The sequence below is a fragment of the Leuresthes tenuis genome, unplaced genomic scaffold, assembly GCF_036924035.1.
Source record: "Leuresthes tenuis unplaced genomic scaffold, fLeuTen1.0.hap1 SCAF_3, whole genome shotgun sequence".
NCBI classification, from domain to species: domain Eukaryota; kingdom Metazoa; phylum Chordata; class Actinopteri; order Atheriniformes; family Atherinopsidae; genus Leuresthes; species Leuresthes tenuis.
In genome coordinates this window covers 2468552-2487394 of record NW_027325357.1, presented here as the reverse complement: position 1 = coordinate 2487394, position 18843 = coordinate 2468552, and the positions used below count along the sequence as shown (strand labels likewise).

At 43.7% G+C, this 18843-nt stretch overlaps 2 protein-coding genes across 2 annotated transcripts in view; one reads left to right on the top strand and one right to left on the bottom strand.

Annotated features, from left to right (window-relative positions):
- LOC140302894 (transmembrane protein 263) overlaps window positions 1-18843 on the bottom strand; it is a 211661-nt gene that overhangs the window by 182745 nt on the left and 10073 nt on the right. The window lies entirely within an intron of this gene.
- nol8 (nucleolar protein 8) lies at window positions 189-18730 on the top strand. The gene is made up of 18 exons (XM_072381406.1): window positions 189-243; window positions 1053-1175; window positions 1836-1898; window positions 2172-2250; window positions 2561-2708; window positions 4949-5232; window positions 6035-6279; window positions 7652-8781; window positions 9618-9815; window positions 9885-10010; window positions 12142-12232; window positions 14038-14176; window positions 14265-14348; window positions 16569-16870; window positions 16950-17094; window positions 17342-17403; window positions 17551-17633; window positions 18422-18730. The coding sequence occupies exons 2-18, from the start codon at window positions 1055-1057 to the stop codon at window positions 18479-18481; spliced, it is 3360 nt and encodes a 1119-aa protein (XP_072237507.1). The 5' UTR covers window positions 189-243; window positions 1053-1054; the 3' UTR covers window positions 18482-18730.

Genomic DNA, 18843 nt, shown 5'->3' with positions numbered 1-18843 from the left:
CTTGTATTTAGAAGAATAAACATGTATTTTAGTCATCGATTCGCCCTAAGTACGTTGTTAAATTAACAGAAATAACTGAATTTACTTTTGCGTTTATTTGTGTGTTTTTTAGAGTTGCTAAAGCTTATTTTAAAATGAACGTCCGCGGAACGTTTTACGTTTGCCGAAACAATTCCGGAAAGACATGTCGGCAGGACACCCCCCGGACCGAGATTACAGCCGCACCGACTGGATACATGTGAGGTAAACATTTGTGTCTGTTTCTGTGATTATAAATGAAGCATCAGGTTCGGTCGTGATAATTCTGGCAGATCAGTAAGCAGTCAGGCCGTTTAGAGGAAGTAGTTCAGATGGATGTGACTCTTCTTCTTCTTCTTCTTCTTCCTGCAGTTATTCTGTGTTGAGTTTCAGGCTGAGGTGGATCAAAGCGTTCAAGTGACCACATTAAGACAGAGGTTCATAGTTTTTATCCTCTTTTTACACGGTCTGCCCATTCTGGAAGCTGTGTAGTTGTTTTTATAATCAGGCTTACTTTTCTTTTTCTGCCTTATTTATTATATTTACATTTAAGTTTAAGATAAGTTAGTCCCACAGAGGGATCATTTTAAGTCATTTTAAGTTTGTGAATGTGCAGAGATTGTTTTGTATTGATTGTAGAAAATTAAAAAACATAAGATACCATATTCAATATGGAACAAATCACTTTAGCAGCCTGAATGTATACAAACGGAATAAGTATGGATTGATATTTACAGTGTATTTACAGTGTCCCAGTGACTGTACAACGCACATTTCAGTAAAGCGCTGCGGTAACCATGGCAGTACATACAAAAGTGGGGGTTTGGCTATTGTCTTTTTCACAGTGTTGTATAAGATGATGATGCATGATACAATTCTGCTTCATTTGATCAAAAATGAATTATATTTTTGGACTCTGCCTGTGTGCAGATAATCAAAGTCGCTACCTGTCAGTGGTCTGTTGACAGATGGATATATTTTGTGGGATATGTTGACACAAATGGCTCTCAGTGACGTTTCTTGTCCCTTCAAAGCAATGCGGCGGCTATATGTCGGTGGTTTGAGCCACACGGTCACCCAGAAGGATCTGAAGGATCGATTTGGAAAGTTTGGAGAAGTGGAGGATGTGGAGCTGCGGACCAAGAGGGACGAGGAAGGTGAGGAACCTGATGCACGCTGACAGTCATAGCAGTAATTCCTGTGATTTTAGCTATTGGAATACCTGCTTGAGATCAACTGTAACTTTTAGAGGAGTCTCTGTTTTTAATTGGACCGTCACGCCTGATACTTCAGGACTGTGAGACTGCTTTTCCATTTAAAAATGTAACATTTGCCTTAAGTTAAAGGGAACTTTTAGCTCTCTTAACGCTTATTTGGTTTACTATAAATAACAGTGAACAAATCTGGAATTATTCCAGAACAAAGTAGATTTTTGAGCTTCTTTTGACACCAACAGAGTTGCTGCTGCTCATAAAAACTAAGTCATAAGTCAACTGCAACCAAGGATAAATTAGAAATAAATGAAGGAATATGAAATTATTTTAGAAGTATTAATAACATTCTAGAAAGGAAAAATATCCTGGATCCGACTCCTCTTGAATTTAAAATGTCATGCAAAGCCATCTTTTACTTTTTAAAGTACATCATCTCCTGAGAAATGAGGTGAAAGCTGAGAATTGTACTGAGGAAGCTGTTCACTGTGGATATAAAGTGTGTGTCACTGGTTGCAGTTACAGGTTTAATAAAATCTGTGTCATCAGGATCATTTCTCTGCTGCTTTCTCAGGGTTATTTATCTCTTCAACTCTTCTCCTGCAGGTGTGCCTTATAAAACCTTCGGCTACATTAACATCAACGTTTCAGACGCCGACCTGAAGAAATGTGAGTAAAGACAGTTTAGTGATGTAGCAGAATCAGGCAAATATCCGGCCCTGGAAAATGATCCAAATGTTGCGATTTGTGCTGAAATACTTGAAATATTTAATATCTTTAACGATTTAAGACATTTTAGTCTGAATTTTGAACATTTGCATGTTGAGCAGACCTTTAGTGGGAGTCAGGAGTCTCAGAACAGACTCGTTGGTGCTTTGTTGTGTTTATTATCTGAAATCTATCATCAGCTTTTTGTTTTCTTACCTGTTTGTTTCTCTGCAGGTATGACGGTGCTTAATAAATCCAAATGGAAAGGAGGAACCCTGCAGATTGAAATGGCCAAAGAGAGTTTCCTGCACAGGTGCGGCCATGTTCAGAACAGCATGATGATCTAATGTGCCGTTAAATAAGTGTTTTAAAGTGTTTTTAAACAGTTGTTTTCATTAGTAACCAGTTAGCAGGTGATTTTCTAATAATCAGTTCATTCTGTTGCTGCTATAGATTGAAGTAAAGTGGAATTTTACATCCAGTTCTGCAGCAGATAAACCAAATCAGTTTAAAGTTTGCAGCTAAAACCTCAGTCTGAATGTAGAAAGCATTAGGATCTGATGTTGATGGTGTGTGTGCACGTGTGCGTGCACGTGTGTGTGCACGTGTGCATGTTACTGTAGACTTGCTCAGGAGCGGCAGGAGGCAGCAGAGCAGCAGCCAGCAGCCGAAGACAAGAAACAGAAACTTCTGGACTCGTTTAGCAAAGCTGGCGTGGACAACTTCACCATGAAGGCTGCGGTGCCGGGGACCGAAGTACCAGGACACGAGGTCCAGTTACCCCCCACTTCCTGTTTCAGTCGAACTGTGTCTCAGATCCAGCAGTCTGAGCAGTGTTAGATTCTTTTTTTAGGCAAATATCTCTTTAAAATCAGAGAAACCTACAGGCAAATATCTCTTAAAAATCAGAGAAACCTACAGGCAAATATCTATTTAAAATCAGAGAAACCTACAGGCAAATATCTCTTTAAAGTCAGAGAAACCTACAGGCAAATATCTCTTTAAAATCAGAGAAACCTACAGGCAAATATCTATTTAAAGTCAGAGAAACCTACAGGCAAATATCTCTTTAAAGTCAGAGAAACCTACAGGCAAATATCTCTTTAAAGTCAGAGAAACCTACAGGCAAATATCTCTTTAAAGTCAGAGAAACCTACAGGCAAATATCTCTTTAAAGTCAGAGAAACCTACAGGCAAATATCTCTTTAAAATCAGAGAAACCTACAGGCAAATATCTCTTTAAAGTCAGAGAAACCTACAGGCAAATATCTCTTTAAAATCAGAGAAACCTACAGGCAAATATCTCTTTAAAGTCAGAGAAACCTACAGGCAAATATCTCTTTAAAGTCAGAGAAACCTACAGGCAAATATCTCTTTAAAGTCAGAGAAACCTACAGGCAAATATCTATTTAAAGTCAGAGAAACCTACAGGCAAATATCTCTTTAAAGTCAGAGAAACCTACAGGCAAATATCTATTTAAAGTCAGAGAAACCTACAGGCAAATATCTATTTAAAGTCAGAGAAACCTACAGGCAAATATCTATTTAAAGTCAGAGAAACCCACAGGCAAATATCTCTTTAAAGTCAGAGAAACCTACAGGCAAATATCTCTTTAAAGTCAGAGAAACCTACAGGCAAATATCTCTTTAAAATCAGAGAAACCTACAGGCAAATATCTCTTTAAAATCAGAGAAACCTACAGGCAAATATCTCTTTAAAGTCAGAGAAACCTACAGGCAAATATCTCTTTAAAGTCAGAGAAACCTACAGGCAAATATCTCTTTAAAATCAGAGAAACCTACAGGCAAATATCTCTTTAAAGTCAGAGAAACCTACAGGCAAATATCTATTTAAAGTCAGAGAAACCTACAGGCAAATATCTATTTAAAGTCAGAGAAACCTACAGGCAAATATCTCTTTAAAATCAGAGAAACCTACAGGCAAATATCTCTTTAAAATCAGAGAAACCTACAGGCAAATATCTCTTTAAAATCAGAGAAACCTACAGGCAAATATCTCTTTAAAATCAGAGAAACCTACAGGCAAATATCTCTTTAAAGTCAGATAAACCTACAGGCAAATATCTCTTTAAAGTCAGAGAAACCTACAGGCAAATATCTATTTAAAGTCAGAGAAACCTACAGGCAAATATCTCTTTAAAGTCAGAGAAACCTACAGGCAAATATCTCTTTAAAGTCAGAGAAACCTACAGGCAAATATCTCTTTAAAGTCAGAGAAACCTACAGGCAAATATCTCTTTAAAGTCAGAGAAACCTACAGGCAAATATCTCTTTAAAGTCAGAGAAACCTACAGGCAAATATCTATTTAAAATCAGAGAAACCTACAGGCAAATATCTATTTAAAGTCAGAGAAACCTACAGGCAAATATCTCTTTTAAAATCAGAGAAACCTACAGGCAAATATCTCTTTAAAGTCAGAGAAACCTACAGGCAAATATCTCTTTAAAGTCAGAGAAACCTACAGGCAAATATCTCTTTAAAGTCAGAGAAACCTACAGGCAAATATCTCTTTAAAGTCAGAGAAACCTACAGGCAAATATCTATTTAAAATCAGAGAAACCTACAGGCAAATATCTCTTTAAAGTCAGAGAAACCTACAGGCAAATATCTCTTTAAAGTCAGAGAAACCTACAGGCAAATATCTCTTTAAAATCAGAGAAACCTACAGGCAAATATCTCTTTAAAGTCAGAGAAACCTACAGGCAAATATCTCTTTTAAAATCAGAGAAACCTACAGGCAAATATCTCTTTAAAGTCAGAGAAACCTACAGGCAAATATCTATTTAAAGTCAGAGAAACCTACAGGCAAATATCTATTTAAAGTCAGAGAAACCTACAGGCAAATATCTCTTTAAAGTCAGAGAAACCTACAGGCAAATATCTCTTTAAAGTCAGAGAAACCTACAGGCAAATATCTCTTTAAAGTCGGAGAAACCTACAGATGTAGGTGATAAATGAGTGAGTTGTTGACTGTCGTCTCTGGTTTCAGGACTGGGTGGTTAGTAAGTTCGGTCGAGTCCTCCCCGTCCTGCAGCTCAGGTGTCGGAAAGGCAGCAAAGCTCGAACTGTGAAGTTTGACCCGTCAAAATACAGCCATAACATCCGCAAGCTGGACCGGAACGCCACGGATCCGTCCACGCCTGTCACCCAGCTCACCTGGGAGGTGGGAGGAGGGGATGATGACATCAGCAAGAAGAGGCGGGGGGAGTTCCCCCCCTATGAGCCGTCGCGACCCAAGAGGACTCGGACCGATGGGGTCGGCACCTGTGAGCGGTAAGCCTGCTCCTGGGTTTCACAGATGATTCGGTGGAAATCTCAGCAGTATCTGGATGTTCCAGTTTGGCTCTTTGGGGTTCTCACATTTTTCTGTGATTATTGTATCGATCATTACAAAATCCTTTGATGTCCACGATATTTTACTCATTCCTTGAACTCTGTTCTGAGCTCACAGAGTGTCTGAAAAGTTGGAATTAGGCCCAGTTATAGTTCAAATGTCCTGTTAGTTTAGCCGGTTCTCAGAACCATCCACCGGTTTCTGGGCTTTTTGAAGTCCTCGCTGGTTCCTGATTTTAAAGGTTTTATTTACCAGTTGTTTTCCAGAGCCTGGAAGGTTCCTAAGTTGAAAATTAAAAGCACCAAAGTCGTCTGAATGACTTGAAATGGGCTCAGCGGAGCTGTATTAATGAGGGCTGCATCCCAGTTAGAGAAAGTTCTGCTTTTGTGGAGGTTCCACAGCTAACCAGCGTGTAGAGGTTAATAAACTTGAGTTTGGAACCAGTTATTAATGTATATATATATATGTTGTAATGCATATAGTTATCCCAACAGTGATCTTGCATGTTTTACTAACATCTGTACCATTTAAATGAGAAAATTCTATCTCCAGCTCATGTAAACACCAGAATTACTTAGATTAAGCTCCATAGTTTTGTATTTTTGGGGGTGTGTTCAGTGCATTCCTCTCTGAGGTGACTATTTAATGTAAAACTTTACACAGCATTGATTCTGAGGTGGACTCGGTGAACACTTCATGTTTGCTGAAGATCAGTCTGAACAGCTGCTGCTCTGCTGTTAGATTCCAGCGGTCTGCTGCCGCCGACCTTCACACTGAAGCCCATCGGATCACCAATGGCTGTGAGAGGCCAGCCGACCGCAGACCGGCTCAGAGGAGGGACGCACGTTTTACTGAGAGTGACTCCGACGAGGACCTCCGCAGGCTGGTGGCGGCTCAGCAGAACTCCCATGGTGCTTTGCAGCAGGAGGAGGACGATTACGTTGAGGTGGTGGGGCTCGACTACTTGGTCACATCTGGGCAAAAAGGTAACAAACAGGGTTTAAACAAGTGGTTAAATTCAGAAAAAGCTGCTGTTTGGTCATTCTGATCCGAGCCGATACTTTAATATGTAAAATTTAAAAGTAATTAAAGGGGAACTCCGCTATTTTTAAACCTCATTTCTGGCATGAAATACGTTCATCTACTCACCGAGAACAGTTTGGTGAAAGTCGGCGTCCTTCGGAAGATATTTAGATAACTGGAGATCCATATAACGGAGTGAACGGGGCTTAGAGGATGCAGCCTCTAAATAAGGCATTATCTGTCTTTATTTCACCAATACTTTAAGAAGAATGAATGAATGAACGTGTGCTATAGCTCTGTTAGCTCATAGCTCTGTTAGCTCATAGCTGCTGTTAGCTCATAGCTCTGTTAGCTCATAGCTGCTGTTATGTGGCTACTTGCAGCTATAGGAGAGCTAACGGAGGGATTTCTACACAGGCACTCTACTGGGACCACTTCATCCACACGCCCCCCTGCAGCACAGTTTATTCACTCCGTGCTCTGTGACAGTCGGCTAACTTCACACAGAGTTTGCTGCTGATAGTTTTCTGCAACATGGCAGGATATTTATCAGATTTTGACAACGTGGACGACAACTTTGAGTAAGATGGACGTTCTTACCGGAGTGAATAAACTGTGCTGCAGGGGGGCGTGTGGATGAAGTGGTCCCAGTAGAGTGCCTGTGTAGAAATCCCTCCGTTAGCTCTCCTTTAGCTGCAAGTAGCCACATAACAGCAGCTATGAGCTAACAGAGCTATAGCACACGTTCATTCATTCATTCTTCTTAAAGTATTGGTGAAATAAAGACAGATCGGTGCTGACAGTGTAACATGCGCCCTATAAGAAATTATTCTGTCCTTTCATGGGGGGTGCAAAGACTTTAGTGTGACTGGTTCATTGAATTCCTCTCAGCTTTAACTGTATCCAGCTCTGTAGATAAAAAACAGAGTGAATACAACATGGAATTCTTCATCTTGTGCACCAACAGATGCCAAAGCCAGATGATTCTGTTGCTTTGTCTCTGATCCTGATCAGTCTGGTGGAGTCTGTCTTTACTCTGGTGCAGAGCGTCCTCCCTGAACTTTAATATATTTAAAACCAAAGAGCTGATTTTAGAAAGAAGCCTTTCTGCTGTGGCTGCTGATGACAAAGGTGTTCACTAAGATCAGGTCAGAGCTCTGAGAAGCCACCTCCTCACGGGACAAATGGACCCTTTCACCCCTCTTTTGTTTGGGTTTTTATTTCTGTTTTGATCTGTTTCTTCCTTTTTGCAACATTGATTGATTGATTGATCGATTGATTGATTGATTGTGTGGTAACTGGTCGCTATAGCCAAGTTCTCCTTTTTGATTCCAGGGGAGAAAGATGAGGATGGTTATGATTCGGCCGACACAGACGAACTCTTTGCGTCCAGGAAGAATCCACCCCCCCCTCCTCAAGAGAAACTTTCACCCCCGACAGCCGAGCAGCTCTCAGGAAACCACACCAACAGAAAGACGAAGAAGAAAAGTGCAAATGTAGAGCAAGAGGAGGAAGAAAGTGAACATTTTGCCTCCACAAAGCAGAAAACAGCAGCCCTGCCTGTAATGAAAGCCTCTTCAGAATCAGCCGGTGATGAGGATGATGAGGAGGAGGAGGATGAGGAGGAGGATGATGAGGAGGAGGATGATGAGGATGATGAGGATGAGGAGGAGGAATCAGCAGATTCATGCTCAGATTCTGATTATGAAGCCATGTTTTCTAATGTGACCCGTCTGGAGATCTCATTTACCGACCTACGGAAGCTGGCTGAAGCTCAGCAGACTTCAGAGACTACAGCTCCCAGCATCCTCGGCTCCGGACCAAATGCCCCCCCCGCAGAGCGACCCGCGCCCAAAAAAGGCACCACGCCAGAAGAGATCCTCGCCGCCCTCCTGGAGGACAGCGGCGAGGACGAAAAGAAGAAGAAGAGAAAACGCAAAGGCGCCACGTCAGCGCCGCTGCCGGTGTTCATGGGGACGAAGTCGCTGTCAGAAACCGACGAATGTCAGAGGAAACAAAGAGAGGAGGAGGGAGGCGGGGTTAAAAAACTGAAGGTGCCCTCTGAAGCTCCACAGGTGAACCACACAACACCAGACAGCAGAAAGACGTCAGGGAGCAGTGAGGAAGAGGAGGAAGATGACAGTGAGGAGGGGAACATGGCTGCTGCTCAAGCTTTACAAACTCTTCCTCATAAAGTTCTGCATCCAGAGACCGACTCTGACTCCAGCTGCGAGGAGGAAGACGAGAGAAAGATGGATTCTGTGGAAGCGACGTCGTCCTCGTCCAGCGAGGAGGAGGAGGATGAAGAGGAGGAAGAGCAGGCTCCTCCCCGGCAGGTGTTGGGACCCGAGGAGGAAGAGGAGCTGCAGAGAAAGGCCAACATGAGGAGACTGGCTGCTCTCCAGCAGAGACAGAAAGAGGCTGAAGAGCACAAGAGGCTCATCCAGGGAGCCCTCGCCAACCTGGTGGGTTTCTCCCCGTTTTTCTGGATTCATAAGGTCCAAAATCAAGGAACCCACCATACTTGTGGGGTCCAATGTGTTTGTGGAGCTCCTCGTGCTTAAAGGGATTTCTGAGGGTTAGGTTTAGGGATGGGTTTGGCATTCAGCTGAGATGGTTAGGATAAGGAGCCTGAGAATCCATTACACCAGTGATGAATCACCACAAAGATAGAAAAACAAGTTTGTGTGTGTGTGTGTGTCCTTGTTTTTTCTATACCTGTTGGGTCCAAAAACTGAGCCACTGTCCTTGTCGAATGTGATAAAGTGGATTCCTTAAGTTTAATTGGCTGCTTTAATGTTTGAGTTGAGCGAACACATAAAACAGATGCCATCATGGCCGACAGTACCAGACTTCTGGGTCATTCCACTCAGAGAGGAGTGAACCCGGAGGTTCTGACCAGTTAAAATAAGGAGGGGGCTGGAATAACTGGGGACTTACAGTGTAAAGATTAGTGCGTTTCCTTTTCCTTCTTCTGATAATGGTCGGCCAGTTTTGTCTTATTCAACGTGATTTAACGATGTGGTTTGTTTGCTTTGTTCTGGTCCAGTTTGACACGCTGCTTTAACTTTAACTCATATAATTTACAGTGAAGTCCTTTAAAATAATCTCTGCTCCTCCTTCAGTGAAAAACATCAAATGTAATATTTAAATACTTGTGTTTATCATGTCTGCATCATACTCTCTTCGTGTCTGTGTCTCCAGATCCCTCTGATGTACGTTGCTTATTTGGATCTCTTGTTTTGATGTAAAAATGTTTCTTCTTTGCGTGATTTTTATGCTTTTTGTTAAATGCCATCAGGACGCTCCAGCTCCAAAAGCAGGGAAACACATCGTCTTTGGTTCTGATGACGATGAGGAGGAGGAGGATGGTGACAATAAGCAGCAGACAGTCGCACAGATCACACCGTCGAAGAAGATCCTGTTCGAGGACAGCCAATCAGAGGATGGATCCTCTGGTGAAGAGGCAGTAACCAATCAGAGAGCCACAAAAGAGAAGGTGCGATGACGTGAGCCTGATCCTGTTTTCTCATTGAAGAAGCTGTCGTTTAACCCTGCATGTGTTCAGGTGCAGCCGAAGCCTTCCGGCTCGCAGCTGTTTGGCGGCAGTGAAGACGAAGAGGACGGTGATGAAGAGGAGGACGGCGGCAGATTTGACATCAGGCCTCAGTTTGAGGGGCGAGCAGGACAGAAGGTGAGAGGAAAAGTTCCCACGGTGCAGCTTCGTTTGCTTCCAAACCCGTTTTTAGATGCACGAAACGAGGAAAACGTCTCAGGAGGGCGAAGAACAGGTGGATGGAGGTGACCTGATGCACCTGCCGGCTTCATCTCTCAGGATCAAACACTGAGCCAAAACATTATGACCGCTCTCAGGTGCAGAAATGTAAACGACAACATTTTAAATGACTTCCTTTGATAGAGAAGAAAGGACGAGTTCGTGGCTGTGAGAAGCGACTGATCAGCTGCTCTGATCATGGCTGAAACTCTGACATAAAAGACAAATCACAAGCTTTGAAAAGAATTTAGAAGAAAGGTTAATGATCTGGTTTCTTCCAAGTTTTCTTTTCCTTTTAGACTTTTATTTTAACCGTCCCGTGAAGACTGAACATACTGTAGGTAACTAACTCGATAAATTTAAAGGGGAACTCCAGTATTACCTTATTTCTTGCATGAAATACGTTCATCTGCTCACTGAGAACAGTTTGGTGAAAGTCGGCGTCCTTCTGAAGATATTTAGATAACTGGAGATCCATATAACGGAGTGAACGGGGCTTAGAGGATGCAGCCTCTAAATAAGGCATTAGCTGTCTTTATTTCACCAATACTTTAAGAAGAATGAATGAATGAACGTGTGCTACAGCTCTGTTAGCTCATAGCTCTGTTAGCTCATAGCTGCTGTTATGTGGCTACTTGCGGCTATAGGAGAGCTAACGGAGGGATTTACATAGTTCCCGCTCATTTCCAGCTCACCATAATCACCTCGTGATCTCAAGAACAACCAAAGCAAAAGTTCTCATAAGTGAAGTTCTTTATGTCGAGATCTCAAGGAAACAAAAGACCGATTTCTCACTTGTTATCACAGGAAAATCAGCTTTTTATCTCAAGAAAACAGAAAAATCAGCTTCTGATATTGACAATATCATTGAGATTAAAAAAATTAAAGGCAAATCTGATCTCGACTCGTAGAAAAAGATGAATTTCTTCAAACTGAATCAGCTGTTTGAACAACTCTGATGCTCCATAATCTGACCTTTTTCATACAGACACCAGATGGAGCATCCGTAAATAAGTAATTTACAGATTTAATGATTATATTCTTACTCTCAGTTACCAGCCGAGTCTCACAGAAGAGTTGGAAGAGTCCAAATCGTGTATTTATTGATATCCAGCCCTGATCGTGTATGTTTGGTGAAAGTCGGCGTCCTTCGGAAGATATTTAGATAACTGGAGATCCATATAACGGAGTGAACGGGGCTTAGAGGATGCAGCCTCTAAATAAGGCATTATCTGTCTTTATTTCACCAATACTTTAAGAAGAATGAATGAATGAACGTGTGCTATAGCTCTGTTAGCTCATAGCTGCTGTTATGTGGCTACTTGCAGCTATAGGAGAGCTAACGGAGGGATTTCTACACAGGCACTCTACTGGGACCACTTCATCCACACGCCCCCCTGCAGCACAGTTTATTCACTCCGTGCTCTGTGACAGTCGGCTAACTTCACACAGAGTTTGCTGCTGATAGTTTTGTGCAACATGGCAGGATATTTATCAGATTTTGACAACGTGAACGACGACTTTGAGTAAGATGGACGTTCTTACCGGAGTGAATAAACTGTGCTGCAGGGGGGGGGTGTGGATGAAGTGGTCCCAGTAGAGTGCCTGTGTAGAAATCCCCTTGGATCACCTTCCCTGGGCATAACTCGGGTGCTTGTGTCGCTGTCCTCCAGTCAGAAGTTCTGACCCATACCTGATGGTGAGCCACTTTGGGTCAGAAGACTGGTTCAAACTGTCTTTAAAGCTTTAAAGTGTTGTGCTCACGGCTGAACTACGTTTTTAATCATTTAATATTATTAAATTTGGTTTAATTTTTTGAATAATCTGGCCTGCTCCGGCTTCTGAGCTCATAGTAAATTCTTGTTGCTAGTTTTCAAAGTTGACACAGCACAGAGATGCCAACAGCCCTAAAGTCTAGGAGTCGAGTGGTTCTAATGTTTTGGCTCTTTGGTGAACATTCGAAAGCTAATTCAAGACCTCGTGTTTGGTGATCGCTGCAGTTGAGCTGTTGTGGTAACCAGTGGGTGTTGTTGGCTTGTTTGTTGTCCAGCTGATGGCGCTGCAGTCTCGCTTTGGGACAGACGAGCGTTTCCGGATGGACGCTCGCTTTGTGGACGAAGACGGGAAGGAGGAGGAGGCGGGTGAGGATGTGTGGATGGTGGCGCAATCCCAGTTCCATAAGAGTTGGGACGCAAACCGTAAATAGGAACAGATTATTATCTATTTTATTCAGAATAGAACAAAGCAAACAACAGAAAAACATCAGCTTGAATCAACACGTTCGGACGGTAAGGTGAGTGGTGCTGAACAGAAACAGCTGGAGGAACTAATTAGGTTAACTGGCAACAGGTCCCTAATATGACTGGATATAAAAAGAGCACCTTAGAGAGGCCGAGTCTCTCAGAAGCAAAGATGAGCAGAGGTTCAGTGCTCTGTATAAAAAGAAAACTGAGTCTACAAATAGGAACAATTCGATTTCAGACTTTGAATGTTCCATCATCTACAGAACATGATCTCATCAAAAGATTCAGAGATCTTCAGGCCTCAGGCAGCTCTGCATTAAAAACAGACCTGATTCTGTCCTGGAATCACTGCCTGGGCTCAGGAACACTTCCAGGAATCACTGCCTGGGTTCAGGAACACTTCCAGGAATCACTGCCTGTGGGCACAGCTCAGCGTAACATCCACAGATGCAGGTTAAAGCTCCATCAGGCAGAGAAGAAGCCACATGTGAACATGATCCAGGAACATCTTCTCTGGACCGAAGCTCATTAAAATGGACGGAAGCAGAGTGAGAAACTGTTCTGGGGTCAGATGGATCAGAACCTGAGGCTGCGTCCTCCAGACTAAAGAGGAGAGGGAGCATCCAGCTGGTTATCAGCTCTCAGTTCAAAGCCTGCATCTCTGATGGTATGTGGGGGGGCATTAGGGCCTCTGGAACTGGAAACCTGCACATCTGGAAAGGCTCCATCAAAGCTGAAAGGTACAAACAGGTTTTAGAGCAACATCTGCAGCTTCTTCAGGGAAGGCCTGAAATATTTCAGCAGGACAAAGTTAAACCACATCCTGCATCTGTTCCAGCAGAAGAGTCCAGCTGCTGGACCGAGCTGCTGCAGTCCAGATGTTTCAAGAGTCCGGCTGCTGGACTGAGCTGCTGCAGTCCAGATGTTTCAAGAGTCCGGCTGCTGGACTGACCTGCTGCAGTCCAGATGTTTCAAGAGTCCGGCTGCTGGACTGACCTGCTGCAGTCCAGATGTTTCAAGAGTCCAGCTGCTGGACTGAGCTGCTGCGGTCCAGATGTTTCAAGAGTCCAGCTGCTGGACTGAGCTGCTGCAGTCCAGATGTTTCAAAGAGTCCGGCTGCTGGACTGAGCTGCTGCGGTCCAGATGTTTCAAGAGTCCAGCTGCTGGACTGAGCTGCTGCGGTCCAGCTGCTGGACTGAGCTGCTGCGGTCCAGCTGCTGGACTGAGCTGCTGCAGTCCAGATGTTTCAAGAGTCCAGCTGCAGTCCAGATGTTTTACCACCTGAAACCATCTGAAACACAGCAAAGAAGACCCAGGACAGCTGAGCAGCTCGAACCCTCCATCAGACAGGAACGGGACAACCTTCCTCTGCCAAAGGTCCAGCAGCCGGTCTCCTCAGTTCCAGATGTGTACAGATGTTGTTAAAAGAAGAGGAGATGCTACACAGTGGGAAACTTTAATGAGACGTGTTGCTGCCATCAGATTCAAGATGAAACCGTAAAATTTATATGTTATGACATAAAGAAATGTGTGATTTTAGGATGCTAATGGTTAAAAAAAGGTGTACCTTAGTGTCAGGTTTAGTTCCACTTCACTTTTCATTTTTATCCAAGAGCTTCGACACAGTCTGATGCTTCTTGGGGAATACTTTGGAGGTTTTTTTGTGCCAAAGTCAATCATTAGAGCGGCTGTTTGTGACACAGAACCAAAGAGGAGTCTGACCGAGGAAGAGGAGGCTCTGGAGGAGGAGAAGAAGAAGACCCTGTCCATCCTGCAGAGCGTCCTTGGAAGCAGCCAACAAACCAGCAGCAGCAAGACGCCCACCAAAGCTAAAAAGTTCAGGTCGGCTTCAGGGTCCGATTATGCACCGAAACGTTCATTTAAATGGCTGAAAGCATAAAGAGATTTAAATCTGTTTGTTTGTTTGCAGAGACGTGTCGGCGCTGCACTACGACCCCAGCAGAGAGGAACACACTGCCTTTGAGACCAAAACCGATGAAACCAAGAAGGAGAGGTACAAGCTTATCCTCTCCTGTCCTGACACCTGCTCCACAGATGCACCACTGACCACATCTGAAAGACTGTCAGATCTCATTTTCTTCATTTCAAATCTAAAACCAACTAATTGAGGCTTTCTAACGACCAACAGCTGCCTCATCAAGTGTTTCGGTAACACGGGTTGTCATAGGAAAGCGGCTCTAATGCTGGGCTCACCAAATGATTTCCACAGTCCCAGACTGAAAACTGAGTCTACCTGGAGTCTTTAGGAGTCCTAACTGGAGTCTTTAGGGGTCTAACTGGAGTCTTTAGGGGTCTAAGTGGGGTCTTTAGGGGTCTAACTGGAGTCTTTAGGGGTCTAAGTGGAGTCTTTAGGGGTCTAACTGGAGTCTTTAGGGGTCTAACTGGAGTCTTTAGGGGTCTAACTGACAGTCTTTAGGGGTCTAACTGGAGTCTTTAGGGGTCTAACTGGAGTCTTTAGGGGTCTAACTGGAGTCTTTAGGGGTCTAAGTGGAGTCTTTAGGGGTCTAAGTGGAGTCTTTAGGGGTCTAAGTGGAGTCTTTAGGGGTCTAACTGGAGTCTTTAGGGGTCTAACTGGAGTCTTTAGGGGTCTAAGTGGAGTCTTTAGGGGTCTAACTGGAGTCTTTAGGGGTCTAAGTGGAGTCTTTAGGAGTCTAAGTGGAGTCTTTAGGAGTCTAAGTGGAGTCTTTAGGGGTCTAAGTGGAGTCTGTAGGGTCTAACTGACGACTTTAGGGGTCTAAGTGGAGTCTTTAGGGGTCTAAGTGGAGTCTTTAGGGGTCTAAGTGGAGTCTGTAGGGTCTAACTGACGACTTTAGGGGTCTAAGTGGAGCCTTTAGGGGTCTAACTGGAGCCTTTAGGAGTCTAAGTGGAGTCTTTAGGGGTCTAAGTGGAGTCTTTAGGGGTCTAAGTGGAGTCTTTAGGGGTCTAAGTGGAGTCTTTAGGGGTCTAAGTGGAGTCTTTAGGGGTCTAAGTGGAGTCTTTAGGGGTCTAACTGGAGTCTTTAGGGGTCTAAGTGGAGTCTTTAGGAGTCCTAACTGGAGTCTTTAGGAGTCCTAACTGGAGTCTTTAGGGGTCTAAGTGGGGTCTTTAGGGGTCTAACTGGAGTCTTTAGGGGTCTAACTGGAGTCTTTAGGGGTCTAACTGGAGTCTTTAGGGGTCTAACTGGAGTCTTTAGGAGTCTAAGTGGAGTCTTTAGGGGTCTAAGTGGAGTCTTTAGGGGTCTAACTGACAGTCTTTAGGGGTCTAAGTGGAGTCTTTAGGGGTCTAAGTGGAGTCTTTAGGGGTCTAACTGGAGTCTTTAGGGGTCTAACTGGAGTCTTTAGGGGTCTAACTGGAGTCTTTAGGGGACTAAGTGGAGTCTTTAGGGGTCTAACTGGAGTCTTTAGGGGTCTAACTGACAGTCTTTAGGGGTCTAACTGACAGTCTTTAGGGGTCTAAGTGGAGTCTTTAGGAGTCTAAGTGGAGTCTTTAGGGGTCTAAGTGGAGTCTTTAGGGGTCTAACTGGAGCCTTTAGGAGTCTAAGTGGAGTCTTTAGGGGTCTAAGTGGAGTCTTTAGGGGTCTAAGTGGAGTCTTTAGGGGTCTAAGTGGAGTCTTTAGGGGTCTAACTGACAGTCTTTAGGGGTCTAACTGACAGTCTTTAGGAGTCTAAGTGGAGACTTTAGGGGTCTAAGTGGAGACTTTAGGGGTCTAAGTGGAGTCTTTAGGGGTCTAAGTGGAGTATTTAGGGGTCTAAGTGGAGTCTTTAGGGGTCTAACTGACAGTCTTTAGGGGTCTAACTGACAGTCTTTAGGAGTCTAAGTGGAGACTTTAGGGGTCTAAGTGGAGTCTTTAGGGGTCTAAGTGGAGTCTTTAGGGGTCTAAGTGGAGTCTGTAGGGGTCTTTAGGGGTCTAACTGACAGTCTTTAGGGTCTAACTGACAGTCTTTAGGGTCTAACTGACGACTTTAGGGGTCTAAGTGGAGTCTTTAGGAGTCTGTAGGAGTCTTTAGGGGTCTAAGTGGAGTCTGTAGGAGTCTTTAGGGGTCTAACCAGAGTCTTTAGGGGTCTAACTGGAGTCTTTAGGGGTCTAACTGACAGTCTTTAGGGGTCTAACTGACAGTCTTTAGGAGTCTAACTGGAGTCTTTAGGGGTCTAACTGGAGTCTTTAGGAGTCTAACTATTTAATTTTCTCCGGAAGCATCCAGAGTTTAATATCTGATGATCTGTCGTCTTACAGCAAGTCAGCCAGGAGGAAGAAGAGGGAGGAGGCGCAGAAGCTCCCTGAAGTCTCTAAAGAGATTTACTACGACGTGTCGGGTGACCTGAAGGCCGTGTTTGGTCAGACAAAGGATGGCGGCGCCGAGGGGGAGGAGAAACCCACCTGGGACAGGCTGGAGGAGGCAGAGGAACGAGGGAAAGAAGAGGAAGAGCTGCCGTCTTCTCTCCCCCCAGATGATCCCAGCACCAAGGAAGAGGAAGCCTCCGGGTTTAAGTTTTCCTTCTTCGGAGACGAGGTGGACGCAGGAGGCGGAGAGACGAGTGAGTTGCATCAGATCTGCCTCCCAGACGTTCAGAGGGAGGATTTTAAGCTTTCTAAGTCTTCCTGTTTGTCTTAAAGTGGAGTACGAGGTGGAGATCATCAAGGCTCCAAAGGTGTCCTGGCAACAGGAATCTCGTTTCCATGACAGCAGCTCAGACGAAGAAGAGGAGGAGGAGCAGGATGAAGATGAGGAGCAGAGCGGTTCCACCGCTAAAACCGCAGAGTGAGGAAAATTCCCCTTTAATCATTTAATTTGTTTGAAATCTGCTCATTTGTGCAACTTGTCGGGAAACGCGAAGTTTTCACGGCTTAAAGCTAAGAATTATCTGTTGGATTAAAGAATTATCGTGTTGATTTCAGCCTGGTTGATGCTTGGGAACTGGCAGAGAAGAGAATGATGAATGAACTCTGGCTGTTGTTCACAGTCAGGAGCAGAAAGGAAAGTTATTTTCTGTGTTTGTTTCTCACAGAGAGGAGAATCCCTCCAAGCTCGACCCATTCTTCTTCCACCACGACGACGTCAGACTGAAAGGTAGAACGGAGAGTTCTGGGAACATCCATCTTCCTCCTGTCTGATCCCATCCTCTCTGATCCCATCCTCTCTGATCCCATCCTCTCTGATCCCATCCTCTCTGATCCCATCCTCTCTTCTGATCTCTGCTTTCTGTTTTCTCCTCAGAGGGTCCGAAGCTGTTCTGTCGGACCTCCCGGCCGGAGGAGGACAGGGAGCAGTGGGAGGAGAGGAGGACTGCGCTCAGACAGGTCATTTAGCCTCAATGTTTTTATGGAAACCAGATTGATTTTAAAGTTTAAATCCTTTATAAACGGTGTGCAGATATGGTTTGTCTGGTCTTTAACCGGGAAGATGCAGCTGGAACAAGTCTGAGCTTTAGATTCTGCTGTTTCAGGGCAGCTTCACCATGTCTGAGCTTTAGATTCAGATTAGCTTCAGGTTATAACCCCCCAGGACAGAATCATGTCAGTTTTTAAAGCATTGATGACATCAGAGCCTTAATTTCACCAACATTAAAACTGCTTTTCAGTCTGATGTTCAGCCATTTTTCAGATTCTGTGAATCTTTTAATCAAATGATGAACTTCAGGTGATTAAAAAGGTTTTTTTTCCTTTTCGTTTAACTCTTTGTGCAGTTTTTCACAGACTGAACCATTTCTGGGAGATTCTCCTTTCCAACCAATCATATCTCATATTCATCCCATTAGTTGTGCCTTTTTTTGGTGCTAGTTTCAATTTAATGCAGCTTTTACATGATTTTTTTTTTCTTTTTCTCCGTTTTACACAATGTGCCAATGTTTGATGTCGTTTTTTAACCTTTTTAACCAGAGAAAATCCCAAAAACCTGGTTGATATTCATCCCTCTGTTTCTCACTTCTTTCCAGTCATAATTTGGAGATTTTTGTTCATGCATTCACATCAAATTCTGCCCTTTTCATGGATTTATGAATAATTTAGCTGCAAAACTGCGTGAGAACAGCAGCTGAAACCAGCTGATGAGCAGAGATATTTACTGAAGATGTTTCCTGACTTCACAGGAGTACCGTAAGAAGCACAAAGACGCCCGGAGGAAGCTGACGGCCTCCTGGAAGAGCTGAGGATTGTGGGAAGTGAAGTCTTCCTGTTCTGGTCGGCGCTCACTGGCCTGGACCTTTAAAACCACGAGCCGACGGGTTGTTTCTGCTTCTCTGAACTGTTATTTTCTGTCACAGCAGACAGGAAGGTTGAGATCATCCAGACTAACAAGACGTTTGTGTCTGATTTCATAAATCTATTATAAAGACCAATTTTTTGGGTCATTCCTCTCAATCTTTAGTTTTTTTTCTGGATGAGAAATAAAAATAAAAAGCAACAGATGTTTATTTTCATTGTCTATGGGAATAATTTCTGAGATCAGCGTATTAGGAATCTTTCTATTTTCACATATTTGCATTTAAATTATCTAAAAAGTTGAGTTTTT